The sequence below is a fragment of the Dasypus novemcinctus genome, chromosome 6 (assembly GCF_030445035.2).
Source record: "Dasypus novemcinctus isolate mDasNov1 chromosome 6, mDasNov1.1.hap2, whole genome shotgun sequence".
NCBI classification, from domain to species: Eukaryota; Metazoa; Chordata; class Mammalia; order Cingulata; family Dasypodidae; genus Dasypus; species Dasypus novemcinctus.
In genome coordinates this window covers 10670166-10696812 of record NC_080678.1, presented here as the reverse complement: position 1 = coordinate 10696812, position 26647 = coordinate 10670166, and the positions used below count along the sequence as shown (strand labels likewise).

At 44.8% G+C, this 26647-nt stretch overlaps 1 protein-coding gene across 2 annotated transcripts in view; it reads right to left on the bottom strand.

Moving 5' to 3' along the window:
• Positions 1–21823, bottom strand: part of C6H10orf90 (chromosome 6 C10orf90 homolog) — a 230509-nt gene extending 208686 nt beyond the window's left edge. Inside the window, exons 1-2 of one of the 2 annotated variants that reach the window (XM_058298148.1) lie at positions 20994–21823; positions 1919–1991 (exon numbers count right to left, since the gene is read on the bottom strand). In XM_058298148.1, coding sequence (XP_058154131.1) covers positions 1919–1991; positions 20994–21233 — 313 coding nt within the window. In that variant the 5' untranslated portion in view covers positions 21234–21823. The remainder of the gene's footprint in view (positions 1–1918; positions 1992–20993) is intronic. The other variant, XM_058298147.2, reaches the window with a different exon arrangement.
• Between the last annotated feature and the right edge of the window lie 4824 nt (positions 21824–26647).

Genomic DNA, 26647 nt, shown 5'->3' with positions numbered 1-26647 from the left:
AGATTGGGACAGCAGCTCTGGACGGGGGCTCTGACACACTATATCCCTGGACATCCCGCAACATGGTCATTCATTCCTCCAGGAAGTTCACTGACTGCCTTCCAACATTTTCCACGTGGCCTATGATGCTGGGTTTCTGATCTTTGCCATCCAGAGTCAGCCCTAAAACTCTGCTCACTGAGTTTCCCACGGCACCGAGAAGGCCAAGAAAGACTCATCCCAGAGCCAGCCCTGCTCACATGGGCAGGCATGGGAGTCCAGCTCCTGAGGAGCAAGCTTGGCATGGATGGTCTGGAGGACCCAGGTGGCTGCCTGGATGCAGACTCATTTTTGTAGAGATGGTGGAAACAACCTTCCAGGAAGCTAGTACAAGGGGGTCCCTCTTGTGGAAAACCTCCAGGGAAGCACGTGCCCATTGTGGTAACAACTCCTTGACTTCTCCAAGCACGCCCGAGGCTTCGGACTGTTTTTAGTTTCTTCCATAAGGAGTATTTGCATAGATAGATAGAATTAATGAAAAAAAATGAGACCGTCAAGAGATGCATGCCTCTCTTCCCCCAGGGAAGCTGCCACGCTTTCCTGCAGCCTGCCCCGTGAACCTCTGGCTTCTGGGCCAGCGTGGACCTGGTTTCCTAGTCATTAAGCGGCTAAGTACCTGGCGAGCAGGCATCCGCCATGAAACGCCTGGTTAGGCCCATTTAGAGATGACCCTATTCTAAGACAAAGAGTAGGTCAACTGTACCCAATTGTCCTCAGATCCTCCTCAGGGTATCCAAGGGAAAACTTGGCATTCTTCTCAAGTCCCCGAGCCCGCCGGCGGGGTGCAGAAGGCCCGCCGCATTCCCTGAATCTGCCTTTGCTGTTTCCGCCCTCAGAAACTTTTATCAGTGGTTTCATTCTCATTCCGCAGGCACTTTCTGGGTTAGGTTTTCAAAAAGCCGAGCTAAATAAGTGCCACTACCAAAGAGTAAGCTGTGAGCCATGCTTTGGGGGCTTCCAGAAAGGATTAAATACGAAAGCTTCTTTCAATAATATTTTTGTCTCGGGCGGACTTTGTCAGTTATGGAAATAACTCAAAGCCACCGATATCTTTGACATAGGAAGGTGGCGGAGGGTAATGAAAAGAGAAGGAAGCGCTGCATGTGTGTACGCATACACATGCACATGCATACATGCATATATACCTGCACATATACACATACATTCCCACATATAAAAACTCATCTGCCACATTCACGGGTTAAAATTAAAATGAGGATTAAAAAATTAAAGTTGCTATATTAAAACATCCTTTTAGAAATTATTTTTTTCTAGAGTCTGTGAATTGAAAGATTCTCTGAATTCAGTAGTCCTTTCACAGTACCATAGAAAAGCTGACCCAAATCTACATGATTTCTCTCATGAAAGGGGGGAGAAAAAAGCTTGTTTTTGCATCATTTTTGTTAACAAACTTAATAAAAGCTGTGGACGATATCAGTCTCACCTAGAGCTTTGACCGTTTGGTAGCTATGAATTGAAGCTTCATGAAATGATTTGTGAATGCCAAGATACGACGCCGATGTTTAAATTGCATCCGCCTTGCTCTGAGAATATGCCAGATTCGTCCCCCTGCTCGCTCCTGGCAGAGCCCTGCACCGCGGCCGGCCATCTGCGGTCATCTCAGATTCCCCCGTGCGCTCCGCGAGGCCACCGATATTTCTTTTGCATTGTGTGCTTTATGGAGACTGCCAGCCTCAGAGTCTGTGTGCTTAGAAATTCAAATCAGCTTCCAGTCCTGCTGGGGCCACAGAGCTATCATCTTTTGTTGGGGGAAACTAGGCTCCAAAGTACATTTCATTATTAATAAAAATAACGGCGAGAGAGATAGTAAATAAAGGCCTGAAAGAGAACGCCGCCCAGTCGGAGCCCGGTTCTTTACCTGTGCTTGAAAGACTTTCATTTCTTTCCCAGGCAGCATGATCTTTGGGGGATGAAAAGAGTCGACTGTGGATCTGTAAGATAAACAGAAACCTTTCTCAGTCTTATTTTTTTATTTGACAGATACATAATCATAAATAATGTACATTATTATTAAAAAATCAGGAAACCTCCCTAGAGCCTTTCCATTCTTCCAAGGAAGAACTACAGGTTGTAACTAATACCGATTTCCATTTATTTCCTGAGTTACCTCTGCCGATGAATAAATGGTAGGTTTTTTGGTTATTTAATGCACGAGAAGGAAGGAAGGGAAGGAGAAAAGTTGTAATCAGCTAACATTGATTTTACCAGGGATTTTGCCAGTAGATCGAAGAACCACACCTAATATTTCTGTTCTATCCCATGACAGTGCTGAAAGAGTGTAGAAATAAAATCACACTTTTATAAATACTGATAAATTAATTAACCATGAGCAATCAAATTTCAGGCATTAGCTTTCAAGGCCCAATGAAATAAGATTTATATATACAAAAGTATTCTTCTCTCTGTGAGTATGATTGTTATGCTGATTTTCCCACCCGGAGGCAAAGGTTTATTTTGGAAGTTTATTCTGGAAGCAGAGCACGTTGGGGGACACCTGGTTCCAAGGTCTAAGCTGCAAGGCAGTCGCGAAGCATCTCGGTCACGCTAGGTCTAGCACCATTGCCTCATCCCCTCTGAATATCCCATGGCCTCACTCCAAAGCTCAAAACTAGCTCTTCCAGGGAAGCGGCTGTGGCTCAATTGGATGAGCTCCTGTCTACCATATGGGAGGCCCTGGGTTCGAGGCCCGGAGCCCCCTCATGAAGGCAGGCTCGCCGACAAGCGACGAGGAGAGCTGACGTCCTGTGCACTGTGGAGAGCTGGCGTCAGCAAGATGATGCAGCAAAGGGAGACAAGCAGATACAGAAAAAACACACAGCGGATGGACACAGAGTAGAGACAGCCAAAGAATGGAACAAGCCACAAAGGAGGGGGATAAATAAATAAATAAATCTTTTTAAAAAATTAGCTCATCCAACTTTCCGGTGATCATTTTAGCCTTATTTGAATGGGCAACTCGTCTTTGGAGTCCAAGCTCTGCCTCTAATTCCGAACCTCTGCCACGTGCTCGGACCCGAGGCTGCTGGGCTGAGGGAGAGGATGTGGAGGTTCATCCCCTTTCTGGGCCCCTCAGCATCCCCAGCACCTGGGCAACCAGGGAGGGATGACCAGGGGGACAGCTGCAGCCAATGGTCCCAAAAAGGAGCGGCGCCTCCCCGAAGTCCCCTGTGAGAAAGACACATGGGGGCGGGGCCTGGCGGCGGGCGGGGGCGAGACCAGTCCCACCCCGTGCCTGCCACCTCCCGGGGATTCCCTTACTCGGGGCTTAACTGAGTCACTGTCAACGAGTGGTGATGATATCATTGATAAACACCGACAACTCCTGAGACTTTGTACATGCCAGTTGCTGTGCTCACTGCTTTTTGCACATCGTCTCCCTGAATTCTCACAACTGCCGGAAGCGTGTGTGGCTGTCAGCCCCACTGCGGCAGATGAGAGTGTAAGAGGCCAAGTTCACAGTAGCTGCAATGGGCCAGTGTTCAGACCTTAAGAGCCTGGGCTAATCGTCAGTGTGTTTCAAATAGTCATTGCTTTTTTTTTTTCCCTAAGTATTATAATTTGGCTATATGACCATAGCTGGCTATACGTATGGGATAGATATGCTCTTTCATGAAATTCAATACGGACATGTCCTAGGTGCTACTAGATACTAGATGAAAAAAATTCAGGAAGGAATAAAAGGTACAGCAACATTGGAATGGGCTGGAAAATCATTTAAATTCCAACTTCGGCAGAAGGCAATGAGTTATCGCTCTGCTGCTTCAAACACCTGATCTAGCGGGTCTGGAAGATACTGGAAGGGTGTGGGGTGCAGAGAGAATCTGCAGAGCAGAGATTTTAAGCTGCCTCTCTCCTAGGTTGTTGTTCTGTATGGCTCTTTTAAGAAAGACTCTTATGTGTATTTTTTTTTTTAAATGAAACTCTATCAAGTCTGGCAAGTTAATTAACCCAGGACATTGACAACAGAGAATTAATTTTTCTTGGCAAGCTCCTGGTACACCAGGCAGTGCTCTTCCGAGAGCTCCGGCCCCATGGTGAAGGAGCAAGTGCCGCAGTGCGCCAGTGTGGTTGGAGGCAGACCGGCCCCCACCACCCTCTCCCAACTTCCGGCCCCTCCCAAGGCTGAGAGCCATCTTCTGCGACTCCAGGCACGGCCAACCCAGGAATTCCCAATGACGGGGTGATTCTGGAACCTCTTTCATCAACTGACCGTACTCTCAATCCAACAGCGGTGGAAGGTCCTGGAAAAACGTGGCTTTGATTCTCCTTTCTGCTGAATGCTCACTGCAACCCCTTCAGGCGGGGGTGGGGGGGTGGGAGGGAAAACAAGAGGAAGCAAGGGAAGAAGAAAAAAGGAATACTAATCGGGAGGGAGGGCAGATGTGGGAAGGTGGGAGGTAGAGAAGGACACGGGTGGTGAGGGGAGATGGAGGGAGAAGGCAGCGCTCTCGGCCTAGGGTCGGGACGGATGAGGTAGACCCCTGCCCCTGGCCTGCAGTGCCCAGGATCTATGGCAATCCTCCTACAGGAAGAAACAAAAGCGTGGCTGGAGCTCTTGCTATTCACTCCTCACAGATTGAGACTGATGGGCCCCCAGCCACTTTGTGAGCAAGCGTTTAGTGACCCCTAACGCAGTCCTTTCAAGACTGCATCTCCCTTAAGTTGCTGAGCCATTAGGGTGCTCTTTAGAGATTGGAAACAGTGGCTTATCAAAGCCACGCAATGGGGGAAGACTGAAGAGCCCCGTCCAGCTCTGTTCACCGTGGATTGTGGGCTCAGCTGAAGCCAAGGATAACAGGAGGGCGCTCACTGAGGTACCTCGGGCTTGGCCCTGCATTTGGGGTGGGTGGGTCGCACCCCACGCCCTTAATGAGCACCCCTCATGCCTTTGCCCCTGGGTTTAGGGTTTTCCATATATCCCCTCACCCAGTTTGCACATGAGCCTCCATAAAACAGGCATTCCCACCTGCATTTAAGAGATAGGACACTGGGTTTGGAGAGAGGAAGTAATCTGCTGTAGGTCACTGAGCTGCTAAATGCCAGATTCAAGCCCAGCCCCAATCAAACGCCCACACGTTTCGCCCTGCCTCCTAGCGCGCAGGGCTCCTCTCCTCCGTCTGGAAGAAGATGTTCTCAGCACGCCCCATATTAGCACGTCGGGGGGGGGGTATTGGTGGGGGCAGAGGGAGTGGTGGCACTAGGGCTTTGAAAAGCACTGAGCAAGCCAAATGGGGACTGAAGCTTCATACCCCAGAAAAGAAGACAGGAGAGACACCAGTTGGGGTGTCCAGCCTACACACCATGCCACCCCCATTACCCCACACTTTGCCTCTTCTGCACACATGCCGGGTTCAGGGAGAAAACAGAGAAGACCCACAGTCACTTATACCCGAAGGAGCCAAAGACCAAAGGTAGAGTTTTTGACTTGGCCTTCTCTTTGGGATAATGCAGACACCTCTGGAGTCTAGAAAGGAAGGAAGGCCTTCCTCCGGCAGGGTGTAGGAGGTGCCCGCTAGACAGCAGGCCATCCACGGGGTGAATGGTTCTAGTGGGACACAGGTGGTTAGCACAGCCTCTCCAGGGAAAGGTGTATACTCTCTGCGGCTAATTTGGATGCACGATTGATCTTTGCCAACGTTCCATGTTTGTATTCAATCTCCTGAACTCTCTTCTGCAACAATAATTAATGTCAGACCAGTTTATGGATCAACTGTATTTTCTGGTTAATGCAACCCTGCACCTATAATAACTCAAAATCGAGATTTATCCCTCTGCTATGATTCCTTCTTCATGCTTCATCTCTCCATGTTTACATCTGGTTTAACTTTTTCTAATCTAAAATAAATCAGCATGAAAAGCATTAGATTTTTCATTTAGATTCTCAATTGCCTTTTATTACTGAGATAATATCCCTTATCTGATTGCAAATGGTGGGATGATTCCCTCGTTAGGAGCTGACTGAATACGCTGCAGTTTGTCTCTCCGTCTCCCCTTGTTTCTCCTTCACTTATGTTTTCAACGGTGGTGTCTGCTAGGGGTTCTGATTTGAAAATGAGATGAACCAAGATGCAAAGAGGATATATTATTACAATCATGCCTCTTCCTGAGCCACCCTAGGAGGCAGACAGCCTCCTGCTGGCTGTTTAGTGAGAGGAGGGTTGCGGAGAGAGCATTCTTCATTTCCCCACCTGGGTGATGCCAGCCTTCAGCCCCCGTCTGTTTACAGGTAGAAATAAATAAGAGCAGCAAGGATGAAGCACCTGGCGGGAGATTTCCATGCAAACATCAGGCTTGGGGGTGGGGTGGGGAATAACTCCAAAAGGAGGCATGTTAGTCAAACTTAGAGGAAATATTTTGTATATCAAAGAGGTAGATCTCCCCTTGTTCCCTAAGTACTCCCTTCAGCTTGGCTTGTTATGTCCCCTATCGTTTGCAACATTTCCTTCTTACTTCACAATGGGATCTGATGGTTCCTGAAACTAAATCCATTCCTTGTACCACATGGAAACATTTTCCCAGTAATTGTTTACCCTCACTGTCTACTTTCCCTCAATTATGATCCTGAAAAGCTTGAAATACTTCAAAATCGAACACACTGTAGTTATCCTGACTTGGGAACATCTCAGAAAGTTCTGAGAATTCAACCGCCCACTCAACCCTACAACTTTGAACTCATTTGCTATTGCTTTTCTCTTTTTCAAAGGAACCCCAGACCAACAATGAAGAAAAACAGAAAAGAGAGAAGGCGTTCCTGGGCTTTGTCTCGCGCATCTGTTTGTGTGGAACTCTCTGGCCTTTCCCTTGGGGAAAGGCCTTATTTTCTCACAGTGGTGGTTGCTTTCTGCATTTTTTTTTTCCCCTAAATTGATAGAAAGCCATCTTAGAGAAGCTTTTTTATAGCTCATCTGGACACCTCACACCTTCTCAGACTTAGGGGAAGTGATGACTTTTATTCCTCAAAAGAATACCAGAATAGGGTCCTTAGAGGCTTGATGGCAGAATATTCATAACAGCTACACTTTCTGGAGGACATGCCAGGCGCCAGGCACGGGGCACAGGGCTTCACAGATGTTACGCAATCTCCATGGCAACTCTACAAGGAGGGAACTGCTATTAATCCCATTCTACAGGTGAGATATCATTATTCTCAATAGTATCATTAATAATATCAGCAATAATGGGATAAACAATTAAACATTATTGAGCTCCTGCTAAGAGCTGAGCACTGCCCAAAGTGTTTTCCACATTCATTTTATATAAGCCCTCTACCAATGCTAGATGAAGGCACTGTTATTAACTCCATTTACTAAATGAGGTAATGATGCTTGGAGAAGGTAAGAGTTTGTACAAAGTCACAGGATTCATAAATGGCAGAGTCAGGTTAAGATTCCAAGTTTACCTGCATCAGGGACCAAGCTCTCACCCCTCTGCTGCCCCACTGTAACATCGTCTATTTAATTAAGATGCTAGAAGTCATAATAAGAAACTTATCATGTCACAAAAGACAATGTAAGTCATGATTCCAGTAGATGACATTCCAGAACAGGCAAAACTATCATGACAGTTGCCTGGGGCTGGGTGGGGGAGAGCGTTGAGTCCAAAAGACACGAGGGAAGTTTTGGGGTTGGCAGAGATGTTCTCCATCATGGTTATGGTACTGGTGATATGACTATATGCATTTGTCAGTACAAAATGAACTGTATACTTTAAAAATGTATGAATACTAAGTTCACAACTATTACTATACACTTATTGTTTATATGTATGTTTATGTATGAGTGATATACTTCAATAAATTAAAAACTATAGTTTTAAAAAAGTATGAATGCTAATATATATAAATTATAGCTTAATAAGACTGATTTTTAGAATACATGTCAGGAATAAGCCCCAGTTTAACTGAGAGTTTCAATTCCGCAAACGCACAGTTTGTGCAAGAAATAGTATCCGGACCCGAACCTCTGGGATCTTACCCTGTCTAGTGGAACACTCTACAACCGAGAATTGTCTTAGACGTTTATGTCTCACATTCATGTAAACACAAGTGCAGGGCCAGATCCAGGGGGCAAACAACCTGTGCACATGGTTGAATGCTCTGTTGTTGCCATCTTGAAATTCTTCATGTTCCCTTTGTACTTGTGTTTTGTGAGGGAGGGCCAATGGGACAATGGAAAGTGCACTTGGGCAGAGGAGATTTGTTCAGGGTGCATGTCCACTGCTTTTTCTTGCCACCCCATTCACAGAAAGTATTGGAAAAACAACATATGCACAGAATTCTGGAGGCTCTACAGTGTGAGGGAATTCACAAAAACTCAAAATGAATAAAGATAGGTGTGTTACATCTATGATGGAGTAAGCAAGGGCTCAGAAAGTCCTGAGAAGCCATGCTTTCCACTGGAAGCAGACTTGTTTCAAATGCAGGAGGACAATGGATTTCTAAGAAATCTAATGACTAAGGAGCCCTGTCACATCCTTCTCCTCATGTGACTTCCCTGTGAGATCCAACTACTGACACTGAAAATGATGGCATGGAAGGAAAGGGGAAGATCAGGCAATACATGGTTCCTTTCCTTTCCATCTTTCCCTGCTCATCAATCATCTAGAAGTAGAGATGGTTGAAAGTGCATCAAGAAGCGAAATGAAAACAATTGAGTTGGTTTGTGCGGCGTTTCCATTGCTTCATTAAGAATGAAATACATATATCCATGGCATATATGAGCTACAAAACAAGAATTGGGACATTTAGGTGATTCCATATATGATTTAATGCTTTTATATTTGCACTGAAAACTTAGTATTCAGATGAATGGTAAAATTCATGGTAATAACTTAAAACTTTAATCTTTCTGTACTTAGATTGGCATTCAATAACAAATAAAAAACACCTTGACAAATCAAGAAAGAGACTATGGAAGAAAGGAAAAAGATATCTTAGTAGTTATGATGGCACTTCCCCTGCTTTTTCTACAAGGGAACTCACATTTCTATTTTGTACTGGTTCCTGAAAATTAGGTAGCCAAAACTAAGTGCCCATGTCCTGTGAAACTGTGTCATGGAGAGTCTTCGTATTTTTGTTTCCCGGGTAGCTGCCAGGAGCACAGTGGTATATACACAGGGGGAGCTGCAAAATCTTCCTTCCTGGATATCAAATCAGCAGTGAGGAGCAAACTGTGCCAATTTGGGCAGCCGCATCTCCCATAGATTCCTGGACTTCTCCTTCTATATTCACCCTCTGAGACACAGTCCCTTTCACACGTGATCGTGCGCATCACCCTTTAACAGACTGCCTCAGAATCTAGAGCCAAGCGCTGAGCAGCCAGCCCTGTGCAGAACTCATTAGTGAGGAGTTGAGCACATTTGTAGCTAAAATAATGGGCTTCCTGAACTTTCTGTACATAGAGGGTTGAATCGCAGGCATCTGAGCCTTGATGCAGAGGAGTCTCGTGGGGACCAATCCACTTACTGCTGGCTGAAGGCTGCTTTGCTAGGAAGTTGTTTTTCACTTTTGATACAAAATGGTGAACAATTTGTTGCCTACTTTGAGAAAATATTTCCCCCCAGTTGATTTCAGCCCTATTTGTTTGTGTGATACATTATTATTCCTAAATTCTGGCTATTTTCCAAGGACCTCATTTATGAAGCTGCCTCAAAGTCCTTTCTGGAGGGAGAAGGGATGCAAATGAGACTCAGAGAGGAGGTTAAACAAGTTCTCTATTTGTAATCTGATTAATGAAAAGAGTGATGAAACAAGTGACCTCCATTTTGGAGCTTCACTAGAGCAAACTAGAGCTGATGTTCCTCTGTCTGTTGATCACTGAAAGATGAGTAAAGCTGAAGGCATCCTAAATATAAGTATTGACTCAGAGGAAGATCTCTTAAGTAAATCAACCGTCATGCACCCTGGTCTCAGGTTTTCATCCAAACCATATTTCATGCACTTTCATTTATTCACATTGGCATCCCACAAATGTTCATTAAAGGCTGACCTGGTGTTGAGCACACAGTGTTGAGTGAGAGTAGACAGGGGTTCCTTTCCTCATGGAGCATCCAGACAGAGGCTCTAACCTTTAGGCCTTCATTTCCTAGGGATGGTTCCTCCTCTCCCAAGATGGCTCCCTCATCTGTTTGTTTTTGTTTGTTGTCTGATCATTGTCTGCTTGTTTTGGTTTTGTTCTTGTTTTTAGGAGGCACCGGAACCCAAACCTGAGACCTCCTGTATGGGAGGCAGGCACTCAACTGCTTGAGCCACATCCAGTCCCTGCTCATTTTGTTTTGCTCATTGTCTGTTCATTGTTTTTTGCTCATTGTCTGCTCATTATTTTTTCTCAATGTCTGCACATTGTCTGCTCATTGTTTGTTTGTCTTCTTTAGGAGGCACCAGGAACAAAACCTGAGACCTCCCATGTGGGAGGCAGGCACTCAACTGTTTGAGCCACATCTGCTCTCCCTAGGAATGCTTTCATTGTTTGTTTCCTTCAGATCCAAAAATTTAAAATATAGTATGGTAAGCAGAATTCTCAGATTGTCCCCAAGATTCCCACCCTGTTGGTGTACATGTCCCATATAAGCACCTCCCCTTAAGGACAAGCAGAATGTGTCTATGATGATTAGCACTTCCATGATTAAGTTACATTACATGGCAAACAGGATTTTGAAGATGTAACAGAGGTTGCTAACCAGTTCATTTTGAGTTCATCAAAAGAGAGGTTATCCTGGATGGACCTGACCTATTCAGGTGAGCCCTTAAAATAAGTCAGAGAGATTCCAAGCAACACTGATTCTCCTGCTGGCCTTGAAGAATCCAACAGTCCTGTTGTGAACTACCGATGGAGGGGATCACATGGCAAGGCCTGAAGGTGGTCTCTGGGAGGTGACAGTGGTGCCCAGCTGGCAGCCAGCAAGAAAACAAGGAACTTCAGTCTTGCAACCATGAGGAACTGAACTCTATCAACAATCAGTGGACATGGAAGAGAATCCTGAGCTTCACACAAGATTGCAGCCGCAGCTGATAACTTGCTTCAAAGTGGAGAGGGCCTAAACAGAGGATCCAGCTAACCAACACCTAGACTTCGGACCTATAAAACTGTAAAATAATAAATGGGTGCTGTTTAAGCTGCTAAATCTGTGGTAATTCACATCAATAAAGCACTAATGCAGATAGTATCTACCAAATTATTTTTCCTTTTTCGATTTATCTGTGATTCTACACTAAACTGATAAAGTCCCAGCCATAAGTAAAGAAACTGGCTGCTGTAGTGAAAGTGAAATTATGCAGGACAATCATGAGGAAACAAATCTTTTCTCCTGAGCTCCCCAATGATAACCTGTGTACCACTATGTTGGATATATTGACAAGCAATTTTTTTTTCTTGTGTTCCATCAAATTTTGAAATTGTCCAACATTATTTCTTAGAATTCTTTTTCTGCCTCCACCCCTGACTCTTTCTGAGACTTTAATTATACACATGTTTATTCTTTTGGTATTGTTATTCAGGTCACTGAGTTTTTGCCCTCTTTTTCCAGTTTCTTTCCTCTCTCAAGACTTCTGTTTAGACAGTTTCTATTGCTAAGTCTTCAAGTTCAAGTTCACTAATCTCTTCTTCTACAGCATCCAATCTGCTATTAATTTCACCCAATAAAATTTTTACCTAAAGTAGATTGTGTTTTTTCTTGCCTAAAAGTTCCATTTGGTTCTTTTTCTGTATCTTTCTATTTATGTCCTCATTCTGTTGATGTTTTCTCTTGAATTCTTGAATTTAAAGGAAAAAGAAAATATTTGTAAGAGCTGTTTTAAAGTCCTTGCTTGCTAATTCAATCTCTGTCATTTCTGGGTCTGTTTCTATTAACTAGTATTTCTCCTGATTATGAGTCATGTCTAGTAATTTTAAAATTGATGTTCACATTACATAAAATTCACCATTTAAAAACATTCCATTAGATGGAATTTATTATATTCACAATGTTGTACAACAACCACCTCTATCTAATTCTAGAATACATTTGTCACACCAAAAAAATAAAAATAAAAAAACACATGCCCATTAGTGTTAACACCCCATTTCCCCATGCCACCAGTGCCTGGCAACCACTAATCCACTTTCTGTGAGTATGGATTTCCCAAATCTGTAATTCATATGAATGGAATTTTATAGTATATTGTCTTTTGTGTCTGTTTTTTTTCACTTATCATAATGATTTCTCTAATACTTTTTATTGCATGTTAGACATCATAAGTTTATATTATTGCTTGCTGGTTTATGTTGTAGTCCTTTAAAGAGTTTAAAACTTTGTTCTGAGAGTAGCAGAGCTGCTTGTGGTACAAACTGATTTTTTTGAGCGTTGTTTTTAAACTTGTTGGAGAATGGGTCTAGAGTAACCTTTACTGTGGGGCTGGTCTAGTCATACTGTCAAGGCATGGCCCTCCTGAGGTTTCTATTGAATGCCCCATATTCAGTAAAGTCTCTCCCCTCAGGCTGGTGGGGAACTTGAAAGATCTGTGGCCCTAAGTGAGCACTGAGAATGTTCACCTTACAGTAACTGTTCATTCTTTGGGAGTTGTTCTTTGTTTGACTTCATGGAGTTTCACCCTCACAGCACAGCCAAAGACTTGAGGGAATCTCATGCAAGTTTCTGGAGCTCTTTCTCTGCCTAGCTCCCTCCACTTGGGCACTGTGCCCTGAAAATTCTAGCTGCCTTGGTGTCTCTAAACTCCAACCCCTATCTCCTCAGCTCAGAGAGATTACTGGGTTTTGTTTAGGTTTTCTGTTCCTGCACCACAGGGTATAAATTGCCTTTTCTTCTGCCTAAAATGTCTTCCCTTTCTTGGCTCTTTGCCCCACACTCTTATTCTCTCCTCCAGACCTGGAGAACTCTAAATCTTCCATGAAGAATGTACCCCAAAACCCCATTTCCTATGCAGTCTTGCTGAGTTCTCTTGGTCTCCTGCTCTATGTAAACATCCAAGGGAATGTCTCCCTCCTCCACCACATAAGAGCAGGAGCAGGAACCTGAATATTTTGACCTCTGTGTCCCCAGCACCTGGCACTGTTTCTAGAACATAGTAGGTCCTTGATATCCTGTCACTGTGGCTGTTTTAAATAAACAGGTCATCCCACATAGAAAGCCACCATTTCCTCTTTAATTCATTTCCTCTGTTGGAAGAGAAAGACAACATGGATCAGCAAAACCAGAGGGTGGTGAGGACATAAGTGAGGTCTAAGGCCTGGAATAAGGTGATTCCTGAAAGGACTGTGGGAGGAAAGATGTCTAAAGCAAAGAGGGAGAGAAAGAGTCAGAAAGCCTTCATAACGACCTCTTTCCACTTGATTCTGGCATAAATGACTTTCTCTTGGTTGACTCTGCATCCTCTTGGTGTCCCAGATGCTGTGTTGAGAGATATGCTGCCTCTCCCTCTCTTCCCCAGGACCATGGAAGAAGCACAGACCTCAGAGTGGGTCAGAGCAGGGTTGCTCTCCTCCTTCTGCCACTCCTAACTATGTCACTGTACGGCCCACATCATCTAGGCTCGCAAAATATTCACTTTGGAAAAATAGGACAAATATGCTTCACACAGCTGTGGGGCCTATCAATGAGGCGATTCACAGCTCACCCAATACCAATCTCCTTTGTTCATCCTCCCTGACTCTCATCTCTCCTTGTACACAGTGGTTCAGCCCTCCCCACTCTCATCTCTGACTCACATCTTCAACCCCCATGCCCCGTCACACACCAGCTTTCTTAACAAAGGCAATGCACATTGGCTTCCTGGTCATTTTCTCCAGGGTTCATGCAGTTTAGGAAATATTGGACCACAACTTCCAGACATGGGTGCTAGACCTACAGCTGAATCCTCTGGCTCTCACGTTAAAGACACAGATTCCTGGGCTCTACAACTTCCAGAGTTCAGGGGTCTGTATTATTAGAAAGTTCTCCTGAGGGCTCTAAAGGACATGAAGTTTGAGAGACAGAGTCACTCAACCATTTATAAGGGGGTAAAGCCCCATTTAGGTCCTTGCCGATATGTGACATTCCATCTTACATGAAAAATGTCCAGTAATGGTTTTGGCCTGAACCCTGGCTTTATCATGCAGGAATCAGATATGGTGAGCTCACATTCTCGAGAGTCTCTTGTCAAAGATGGAATTTAAATCTGAATACAGGAGAGTGTGGGCTGAGTGGGAACTGAGCACTCCATTCATGGCCGATTGAATGACTGAGCTCTGAGTTGTTTGGGATCCGGGGGTTATCCCAATCCAGTAATATGGAAGGTCACTTGCATATGTCACCTAACACTTTGAGCATGGGAAAGGAGGGAGGGAAGGGTTTCACTAAATTAAACGGGACTGCTTGCAGGAACATCTGAAAGTAGCACAGATATTCTGGGCCCAGGGGGCTACAACTTCATGACAGGGCTCTATGGCAGGGCTGGGGGTAACATAAAAAGACATATTGGGCATGGATAAATATTGAAGACATTATGCTAAGTGATGTAAGCCAGATACAATAGGATAAATATTTCATGGTCTCATTAATACGAACTAAATATAAAAGATAAATGCATGGAGTTAAAACATAGAGTATAGGTTATTAGGAAATAAGAAGAGAGTTGAGAAAGACTACTGATGTTCAATTATGTATTAATAGAAGTTTTAATTAACTAATATAAAAGTGTAAAAATGTATAGAGTTGATGGTAACACATTATAGTAACAGGTGGTTTATAAATGGGATTGAGGTTGGAAAGGGTAGTTTAGGGATGTAAATATCACCTGAGAGAAAGCTAGAGAATAATCTAGGGACTGAATAACACAGTGATCCCAGAGGTGGATGAGTAATATGGTTGATGGTACAGATGCAAGAGTGTCCTTCTGTGAGCTAGAGCAGATGTACATCACTATTGCAGGGTTGTGGGAATAGGGAGCAGCATGGGAAAAATACAGTTGGTGTGACCTATGGACTGTGGTTAACAGCAATACTGTAATATCCACGCACCTATGCCAAAGATGTACAGTATTGATAATGGGGGAGTATGGAAAAAGTATGCCAAATGTACACTATGGACCATGATTGTGGTAATAGTTTGATTATATTATCTCATAATCTGTAACCAGTGTTCCACCATGGTGTAGTGTGTTGGTGAAGGGGTCTTTCTTATGTGGGAATTCTACACATGTGCATGATTGTTTTGTAAGTTCACAACTTCTGTAATAAAACATATTTTGAAAAACAATAATAGGGTGGGTTGGGGGGAAATACACCAGAAGTAAGATGTAGACTATAGTTACTAGTAAGATTTTGATAATATGCTTTCGTAATTTGAACAAGTGTCTCACAACAATGCAACTTGTTGGTCGTAGGTTGATATATGGGACCCCTGTATGAAGTTTTGCATGTTTGCTTTTTAAGTTCACAACTTTTACTATACACTTATTATTTATGTATGTCCATGTACAGATGATATGCCTCAATACAATTTTTAAAAGCTTTTGTGAAAATACACACGCACACAAAAGACATATTGGGCATATTGAGACTTGATCCACGATGACTCCCTTCTATGGAGTGTGCCCCCATTCCAGGCCTTCGGCCCAGCCCTTTTATAGAAGGAGCCCTTTCATCCTTCCCCATCCTTAAATGGTAGATATCATTGTTCTCCTGGACATAGATGAGGTCCCTCAGCTAGCAAGGATTTGAACACAGAGGTCTCTCTCCAGAAGCCTCACTCTTTGCCACGTCACCTTTCATCTACCATCTCTTCTCACTTGGTTTTGCTGAAATGTGGACAGGGTGTCACCACCAATTCCCAGTTCTCTGGTGGCGGTTGGCCAGAAAGATATCAGGTATATTCCATAAAGCCTGGCTGCAAATGCCCTGGATCAAAAAGTTCATCACCTAGCACATAACAGTGCCCAATGCCGTGAAACTGGAGAACTTAACCACCAGACGGACCTCCTGATGCACCAGAACTAGCTGTAGAGGCTGGCGGTGGCCTCTGACCCCTCGCGGTGCTTCAGGGTGGACCCTCAGGTGGTCAGCCCCCCAGCTGGCAGCCCGGGGTGGTGCTAATCCATTCTCAGCCTGGGAAAATACGGTGAGTGTGCAACGGTGGCTGCAAGGTGGGCGTTCCGTTTCCCTGTCACTTCTTGGATTTTCCTCTTCTGAATTTGGACAGAGGCCACAAGCCACTTCCAGTGCAGGTGGAGTGACTGAAGCTTCTAGGAGGAACATCAAGTACATGTTCAGAGAGCAGCCCTTCCAGGGAGAGACAGGAGGTCCCGGCAGGTTCACAAGGAGGCAAAGCTAATCAAAGTGTTTACTCTCCGCCATAAGGCAGCCTCTTCTCAACCCTCCTTGCTCCCGAGGGCTCAGTGCCTTCCTTGCAGCCAGAGCCACCAGCATATCCCCGAAAAAGCATCACCCGGAGGCCAGGGCTTCAGAAAGCAAACTGAGCCTCTGAAGACATTGATCTGGCTAAATCTTTCTAGCTGGGTTTGGAAAGAGAAATTGTTTTGCGCCTCTTGATAACTGCAAGAAGAAAGAGAATGTTTGTTTTACCTCTTGTTTCCTCTCAGCCACATCTTTATTCCCTAAATAAAGTTATCTTGAAGTCCAAGCACTTAAAACTGGAGTGTGTTTATTTCCCGGGACCTAAGGCTCACTGCAATCTCTTGAAAGCATTCATGAGAGCCTGAAGGGGAGTTTCTCAGCCGTGGTGGGAACTCAGGATCACCTGGGAGATGTCTGCTTCCGGCAGTGATGGAGAAACTCCAACCAGAATTACCTGCCGGCCTTAATTCATGAGCGAGCTGGAGCGAAGCCAGGAAGCACCATTGTTTCCAGCCTTTGGACAGCAGGCCGTGCAGCCCTGTGACCCGGGAGAGGAGGAGCAAGCCAGCTGGTGCTACAATTGCCTCTGCTTACTGCCTGCAAGCCATTTCCCGGTCACAGCTCAGAGAGGGGACATGCAGCAAACTCTGGGGCTCACTGAATTGAGGAGGCACAGCTCAGTCTGGAGAGGCCAACGTAGGTAGAATTTGTGGGGCAAAATATTTAAGAGTGTAAATAACCTGCAGAAGGCTCCCACAAGCATGGCTGAACACGGACCTGAACAGGCTTGAGAGGAAACTACCCCAAATCTGGAAAACAATTGCCAGAAAGCAGTAGGGCTGACAATTTCTAGGCTTCACGTGGTGTAGGAAGCAGCTTACGTTCCCACTAGCCAAAGCAGAAAGACCTTGTTACATGCAATATTAGGTAGACTCCTCGGAAGGGTCACACCTTAATTATGGGACTAAAGTAGAGCCCTAGGCCAGAGATGCTCAGGCTTAACACTATTGAAATTTGGGAATGGATAATTCTTTGTGGTAGGGGCCTGTCCTGTCCATTGCAGGGAATTTATAGCATCCTTGATTTCTACCTACTAGGTACAGAAGCAACTCTCCCCAAGTTGTCACAGCCAAAACTGTCTCTAGGAATTGCAAAATTTCCCCAGGGTGGGGGCAAATTATTCCAGGTGGAGAACCACTGCCCTAGGGTAAAGCTTTCTTTGGACCTGCTCCACCAAATCTCAAAAGCCAGCCTCAAAAGGATCAAACTGTTTTCAAACAAGTTAACCCCACGCCAGAGCAAATCCAATACTCTTTAAAGGAATACAATGAAAACAAAAACAGAACAATGTAATGTTCACAATACCCAAAATTCATTAAAAATTACCTGGTACACAAAGAAGCAGGAATTTATGATCCATAACCAGCAGAAAAATCCATCAGTAGAAACAGATACAGAAATAGCAGAGATGATGATGAAATGAGCAGATGAGGCCCTTACAACAACTATTACAAATATGTTCCATAGGCTGGTGAAGGTGGAGAAAAGCAGGAACACGATAAGGAGAGAAATGGAAGGATTTTTTAAAAATTACCTGGAAAGTGTTTTTGTTTGTTCATTTTTGTTGTTGTTTGGTGCAGATGTCTGGAAGCTGCCCTGGGCCCAGTGAGTCAGAATGGCCTTAGCAGGGCCCCGGGGATATGTCGTTTTTAAATGTCCAACTGTGTTTCTTATACTCAGATGGAATTGAGCACCACTGGGCAAATGTAATCAATCTACCAGTCAGTCAATCCGAAGGAATAGGAAGGGGAGATGCAAACAAATGTTTTGAAAAATGTTGAAAGGCATGGCCAAATGGTGATTAAATGGGCTAGAAGCATCACAGTGGACTGATGAGCCAGCTTTAGCTGGCATGCCCCGGCCTGCATACACCATCAGAAAGATCTCAGCCCCAGGTAAGGAGACGCCTCCTCACACTCAAAACCCACGAGATGACAGCACATCCCTGACTTCTCCGCAGTTCCCCTTCCTGAAGGAGTGAAACCACACGTTCTGCCTTCTAGGGAGTCTCAGGGTGTGCTCTGGGTTGACCGCTGTGAAAACTCCAATACGGGACACATCCACTGCCCCGCAATGGCCATTCTGATGTGTATCCATACACAGGAGCGGGAATGCCTTACCACATTGTGTTTTTAACTGTTTGGGGCATTTTGGAGTCAGCAGGGATCAAAAAGGCTTTGCCAATATGAGGATGAGGCACGTCCCGCCCACCAGCACCTGCTCCCAGTCCTCCCTCCCTTTCAGCACAGTAGGTTCTGCAATTAGATCCTCATTCCAAGGCCCTTGAATGGGTGTGTGGCTGCGCCCTCCTTGGGCTAGTATCACACTGGGTCCTGCCTTGTCCTGGGTCAGAGGTGGTTTTTCCCAATGTTGGCATAACCACAGTTTAGAAAAATCACAGGCCACAGATCTTTAATCTCTACTCATGCAGATTTGCAGGTCCTCCTGGGAAGAGCAATGAGGCTTTTACAGAAATAAAATGTCCAAACTCACTCTTAGTGGAAAGCCAACCCGCTCCTTTAACCCAGCACCTTTGTGCAATGAGAGTTCATCCCAGCGACCTTGCTCATTTTTCACCCCATCAGGTACTTTATGGTGAAAGCTCAGGGCAGGTTAATCGGTGGCTTTGGAGCTGACAAGAGAGAAGGGGTCAATGGCCTGAGTCCAGTGGCAGGACCCAGAAGCTTTTTAATTGGGCTCTCTCATCAGTTCAGCTTGGGAAATTGAGCAAGGGAATTTCCTGCTTCCTGGGCTCCTAAAATAAGTGGTGCTGACATGCCCCAGTGAGAAGAATATGAAGAAGAACAGTTCAAGGGATTCAGAATATTTTAAAGTCTGAACTGTTTGCTACTAAAAGTCAAAGGCAGAGCTCACATTTCAGAGGTAAGGCGGATGCTATCTGATCGTTTTCAAACCTGGCCTGCTCTGGAGCAAAGGAAGCTGCTCTGCTCGGACCACTTCTTAAGCCCCAGGAGACTCAGACAAGGACAATCCAGGGACCAGCCTCAACTCCTGGTCTGTTCCCCAGGGTTCAGATCAGCGCAAACCTGAGACTTCAGGCTCAAGGTTACCTTCAAGCAGCAAACAGACAACCGCAGTTTTTAGCTGAAATGGGTAGTGCCAGGTTGGACCACACACACACACACACACAAATGTTGTACTCTGACTTACAGTATATTAGAAGTTTTGTTTTGTTTTGTTTTTTACAAAAATGCACTTTTCCTACTGTCTTCAACTGCACTATAGAAATAAATGAAGTTGTATGTAGAAGAAAAAGTCAGGGAGAAGGTAACAAGAGTGATGCTTGCCACTTAGGGGTCAAAATGGAGTCATGAGCATTTCTGTAAAATTCAAGGTAATATAATTCAACAAGTTTTTTCTCTCCCTGGAAGACTGAAAAATGATCTTAATAAAAAATATATAATGATAAAATTCTGTCCCCATCCGATTAATTACTTGTGAATAAGAACGTCCCTGTTTCTTTCAATTATATTCCAATTGTGCACCTTCTACTCTGGTTGATTTTGGCAATGAATTAATGAACAACTATTACTGAATTTAATTGACACCATTATTTCTGTGTCCTTTAAATCATCTTTGCAAATGTGGAAATCCACAATCCCAGGGCTGGGACTGGAAAGCACAAGCCTTGAATCTTGCAGAACCTGTTCCTTTCACATCACTCTTGCTTTCTTATGCCCATTGTGGCAAACAAAACGTCAGGAGTATTTGCCAGCGTTCAGGAGGACTTTCCTAATAACAGAAAGGTTACCATTTTCGACAGCATTGGTAAACTTCAGATTGCATTTATCAACGGAGATGATAAGTGAGCTGTACAGGAGTCTATTACAATGTTGTTCATAATTTATTCCATGTACAATAAAGAGCTGATCAGATTTCATGCGTGTTTACTTTCTGAGAGATAACCGCTATGGCTCCTGCTAGCTGCAGAATACCAAAATGCTTCTGGGTAATGTGTTTATCTCACTTTGACATTTTAAATCTCTGAAGTTCTCCTTATTTTCACAAAGTAGTTTCTGCCTGAAAATCAGTGCTCACTCTCAAATAAATAAAAGACTCTTCTCTTTAGCCTAACATAAATCATTCCATTTTAACTCGATCAAGAAAAGTCACATATATTCTCCTGCATAACTCACCAGAAAAAAGACAGGAATTCATTTTTGAAAACAGGCAGTTGCAAATTTACAGAGCTAAGAATATTTTACTCACAGCAACAGACTGCAGTTTTCCAAAAAGGGATACGAATTATCCAACCCAAAATTCTTAAAATGTTTGCAAATGCAGGTGTACGTCATGTATAAAGGACACTCATCCAATACGTGCCCCCTCCCCTATATTTCAAAAACCAAAACAAATTAAGAGATGAAAAGTCTCTGAGAAATCCCTGGAGAGCAATTATAATCCGATATGATTAATTTATCTGACCAGCCAGGCTAGCACACGTGGGCTGTCTGCTGGATGAGCGGTGCCTCGGTTTCCTCTGGGCGAGCCGTGGCCGCCCTGCTTCCCACCCAGGCCTGGCCTTACCTCGTATCTGCTGGCGGCCTGCTCAGCTGACTTCAGACCTTCACACATACGGATGACACAAACGTTAGCGCTTCTCTGAGCGGGAAACCAGTTACTCTTCACAAAATCCATGACCATCACATGGTTTTTCAACCCTGTACTAAAGGTCGTTATCTGAAAAGTCCGATGTGCTGCTGTCCCCACGAGGCGGCCTGCCTGCCCCCTCTGGTAAGTTTTAGAGGGAATTCCAGAGTGCTGCATGATCCTGGGCCGCTTGTGGCTCCAGCAGGTGAGCCCGGCAGACACAAATTCTTTGTTTCATCCAGGTATTGAGCGCGGCAGGAGGGACTTGGGACCTGCCCCAGCTCACAGTTCACCCGGCATTTTCCAGCTCCACAGCTAGCTGCTCCGAAATCTCACTTGCAATTAAGCGAAGAACAACGTGGATGTGGAAACTTTGAAGGTGCCCTCGCCAGGCCATTCAGAACCTCCTTCTCGCTGCTGGTCGTCCATCTCCAGGGCTCACCGCTGTGCGCTCCGGTAACTGGAAGTCTTCTCCGGTTTCAAAGAACCATTTCTCCTGCCTGTTGCATTCGAGCTCTGCAAGCAGAACTCGCCCAGTGACAGCAAGTCCGGTGTGTGTTCGGTCTCCAACCCCTCAACTCCAAATCAGTTATTTCCAGGGCTCTGAATGAAGGAACCAGGAGTGATCGTTGCAGCTTGTTAGAATTCCGACTTTTTCTTGCCAGGGCTGAAAGGAACGAGCGCAGACTGCCTGCCGACACAAAGGGTGACCTCAGTCCTGGAGAAGATAAGAAACACATTCAAGGGAAAGAGTGCGTTTGTGACACAGAAGCGGCGGCAAATGGGCATTGGGACACAGTGCTGTTAGGAAGCCCGTCGAGCCGCCCCGGGGAAAAAGAGGCACAGCTCAGCTCAGTGCTCTCGTGCTGGCTCAACCGTGGCAAGTCGCCGTGCCACCCGAGCCTCGATTTCCCGGGCTGGGGGGCGGGGGGACTGGAATGATAATATCCCACCTGCTGCCACTCACAGGTGTGAGGATCAGGTGGTCAGGTGGGCCGAATAGTGAGGAACGGGCAGCAGGGAGTGGAGTCATGGAGGTGTCGTTTCCCTAGCACGGTTGCTCATTTTCTGCCCAAATCCTGCACGGAGTTCTCAGTACACACACATATATAATGGTGTGGAGATTTATAGGAGGCTGAAAATTATTGGAATCTGAATTTAAAAGCATGATACAATCCTCACTTCTTCAAGTTTTGGTACCTGTAGCAGTTTGATATCATTGATGAATTCCAAAGAGAAATATTGGACTATATTTGTAATCTGATCTGTCCCTGGGCATGACTGAGTTATCGTTACGGCATGGAGTCCCCACTCAGTCCTCACCCCTGGTGCAAGGGGACTCAGATAAAAGGCATGGCAAAGGACAGAGTTGGAGCTTCTAATGTGGGGATTTCTGATGTTAGAGTTTGATGCTGAAGACCCGGGAATTCAACACACAGAGGAGAGAAAAGCCAGCCCCAGGAACGCAGGCACCCAGGAAGCCTGAGCCCTCGCAGACGTCAGCAGCCATCTTGCTCCAACATGTGAAAATAGACTTTGGTGAGGGAAGCAACGTATGCTTTATGGCCTGGTATCTGTAATTTCCTACCCTAAATAAATACCCTGTATAAAAACTAACCAATTTCTGGTGTTTTGCATCAGCACCCCTTTGGCTGACTAATACAGTACCATTTCTATTAGCCTAGTATTTTCGAGGTGAAAAGTACAAGTCTTGGGTGGAAGCTGATGACAAGTGCCATGGGGCAGCCGGCGTCCTGACCCACATCTATTCTCAGGTGACTTCCACTCACATAGCTGCAAAGATGCCCCTCGGAGAATTTGCCTTCCCATGTTGAAAGCTCTGGGGGAAGCCGGGATAAAGAAGGGTCTGCCAATGACTTTCCAGAACACAGAGGGCAGTCCCTGACCCGGAGCCATGCCCCTTGCTTTGTAGGTAGGCCTGTGGCCACCCACGCGCAGTGCGGCTCTGGGGTGGGTGGGGGAAGGCCACGGAGATGTTGAAGTTGAGAACTAAAATGAAGCAGGAGGTGGAAAAGACTTTGGAGGTAATTTAGGCCAGTGTTCTCATTTGAGAGTTTAAAAAACAGACCCACAGAGATTAAATGCCTGCCCAAGATCACAGAGGGAGTGATTTGGGACTCCTGCTCAAATTCTGTGAACACTGCCCCGTGCTGCCTGTGGTTCTCTCCAGGACGTCAGTGAGACTGCCATGGTTCACGTGGAGACAACATCACGACACGGCTGGAGGCTGAGAGGCGCACACAGGTGCTAAGCCACTCCCTAGAGCCCCAGCTTAGATTTGGAAGTCCAGTGATAAGGCAGGAAGAATTTTTAGCAATAAAGAAATTAAAAGTAAACCAGGATATCAGAGAGAGAGAGCATCCACCTGGCAGTCTGGGGGCTGTGAAGACCACGTCGTGATTTGCCACCAACTCCTGCTGGTGTCTGTTGTCACTGCGCCTGGTGAGAGCGAAGGTCGCGGAGGTGCTGCGGATGGTCAAGGCTGCAGATGACCTTTCTCTCCCTTGACCGCCAGCGGTTACAGGGCTCATCAGCTAGTGTGGGCCACAGGCAGTAATGTTATCTTTTCAATAATTTGTATTGCTGTAACAAAAATACAACATAAAACTTCTCACTTTCACCACTTTAAAGTGTACAAGTCAGTGGTATTAATTACATTCACAATGTTGTGCTACCATCGACACCATCCATTACCAGAACTTTTCCATCACCCAAACAGAAACCATATTCCCATTATGTTTCAACTCCCCACCCCTGCCCTCACCCATAACCTCTAAACTTCTTTCTGTTTCTGTAAATTTCCATACACTGTTATTTTATTTCCATGAAAGCATCCAATGCCTATTCTTTCATGTCTGGCTTATTCCATTCAACATGATGTCTTCAAGGTTCTTCCATGTTGTAGCAGGCACCGAATTACTTTCTTTTTATGTCTGAATAGTATTCCATCTTGTATATATACCACATTTTGGTCTGTCATACATCTGTTGATGGAAACTTGGTTTGGATCCACCTTTTAACTATGGTAAATAATGCTACCATACACACCAGTGTCCCAATACCTGTTTGAGTCCCTGCTTTCAACTCTTAGGGTTTATACCTAGAAGTGGGATTCTTGGATCACATGGAAATTCTATGTTTAACTTTCTTAGGAACCACCAAACTACTTCCCATAGCACCTGCACATTTTACATTCCCATCAACAATGCATGAGGGTAGCTACTTCCCAATATCCTCTCCAACACTTATTTTCCATTTTTAAAATAATAACCATTCTAATGATTGTGCAGTGGTATCTCATTGTGGTTTTGATTTGCCTTTCCCTAGTGACTAATGATCTGAACAAATTTTCATGTGTTTATTGTCCATTTGCAAAGTTTCTTTGCAAAAATGTCTATTGAAGTCGTTCGGCCATTTTTTAATTGGGTGGTTTGTCTTTTTGTTGTTGAGCTGTAGGAGTTCTGTATATATTGTGGATGCTAAATCCTTATCAGATCTCTGTTTTCCAAATATTTTCTCCTATTCAGTAGGCTGTTGTCTCACTTTTTTTTTCTTTTTAAGATTCATTTTATTTATTTCTCTCCCCTTTCCCCACCCCAGTGTCTGCTCTCTGTGTCCGTTTGCTGTGTGTTCTTCTGGGTCCACTTGCACTCTTGTCATGTGGCACCAGGAAACTGTGTCACTTTTTTTTGTTGTTGCATCGTCTTGCTGCATCAGCTCTCCATGTGTATGGCACCACTCCTGGGCAGGCTGCTCTTTTTTCATGAGGGGCAGCTCTTCTTGTGGGGTGCATTCCTTGTGTGGGGGACACCCCTACACAGGGGACACCTCTGTGTGGCACAGCACTCCTTGTGTGTGGCAGCACTGCACATGGTCCAGCTCACCACCACAGGTCAGGAGACCTTAGGTACTGAACCCTGGACCCTCCACATGATAGACAGATGCTCTATCAGTTGAGCCACAACTGCTTCCCTCACTTTCTTAATAATTTCCATTGATACACAGTTTTCAATTTTGGTTAAGTCTAATTTAACTATACTTTATTTCATTATTCATGCTTTTGGCATAAAGTCTAAGAATCCATTGCCCAATACAAGGTTCTGAAGATATTTCCCTATAATTTCTTCTAAGAGTTTTATAGTTTTAGCTCTTATATTTAGGTGGTTGATTCATTTTGAGTTAATTTTGTATATGCCATGAGATAGGGATCCACTTTCATTCTTTGTATATGGATATCTAGTTTTCTGTTTGTCGAAGAGACTATTATTTCCTATTGAGTAGATTTGGCACCCATGTCAAAAATCAATTAGTCGTAGATGTGAGGTTCATTTCTGAACTTCCAATTCTATCCACTGGTTAGTACAGCTGTCCTTGTACCAGACTTGTGTGGTCTTGAGCAGATCTCTAGAATTCTTGGTTGACAGAGCTAGATGAAAACTTGGGGATTGTCAGATCCAATCCCTCGTTATGCAGAGGCAGAGGCAGAAGCCCAAAAGGAGGGAAGCCTGATAGAGGTCAGAGGACATGAGTCGCTCACAGAATGGAGTTTTGGGAGAATGGGTTTGTGTCAAGGCTCCAAGACAAACCAGGTCATGACTGTGGACAGCCCCCTCACCTCAGGCTCCAGTTCCCTCCATCAACAAGCCCCCTTGTCATGCTGACACCCCTGGACTTAAGAGAGTGGCCGCAGAGAACAGCCAGCCCTCCCCAACAATTAAAGAAGAGCCTCCACGCACACAGGCCTCTTTTTGTCCACATCCTTCCATTGAGCCTTGGAGCCAGCACTCCTCACTCCCACAGGGCCACGGGTCTGTCCTGAGGAGCCTGGTCACTGCACAGTTGATCTTGTAGCAGTGGCCTCTAAGTCAGAAGCCCTCAGGTTGCTCTAGCTGTGCAGCACTGGCATGTGATTAGGTGATTGGCAAACCCACCATTGCCTCAGTTTCCCCATCTGTTTAATGAGATAATGATGGTGCCTACTCCATTGGACTGATGAAGAGACTGATGAGGTTAGTCCATGTAAAGTGCCTACATCAAATACATGCTTAATAAATGCTAGCCATCGCTGCCCCCCAAAGGGCAGAGACTTCAAAAGTAGTAAATTAACAGCAGGTTATTTTAATAACAAAGAAGGCAAAGTGTTAGGAGCAACGGGAATTGAACTGGAAGTCATAAAACCTTAATCCCAGGACTCCCTCTGTCATTAGCAAAGCCCAGAAACAGGACAGGTCACCAACCTTGATTTTCTCAAAGGCAAAATGGAGACAGCATCAACCAGAGAAGGGTTCTGTAAAAAATTGTGTGAGGTAGTTAGCATACGTGAAACTGTTTTATAAACAATATATATTTTAAGGTATTCAAATGCACTTTTTAAAAAATGCCAGATACCAACAAATAGCGAAAGAAGGAAGTACCAGGCATGAGCACAAATTGAGCTAGTTCTCGCCTAAAGGACCAAAAGTCAGACACATTGACAGTCCCCAAAGAATGGTGCTAGGTAATGGGATGGCCTCGAACTCACCCATATGGCCCAAGGACGTGGAGCACTTTTCTGTCTGCAGAGAAGCCTG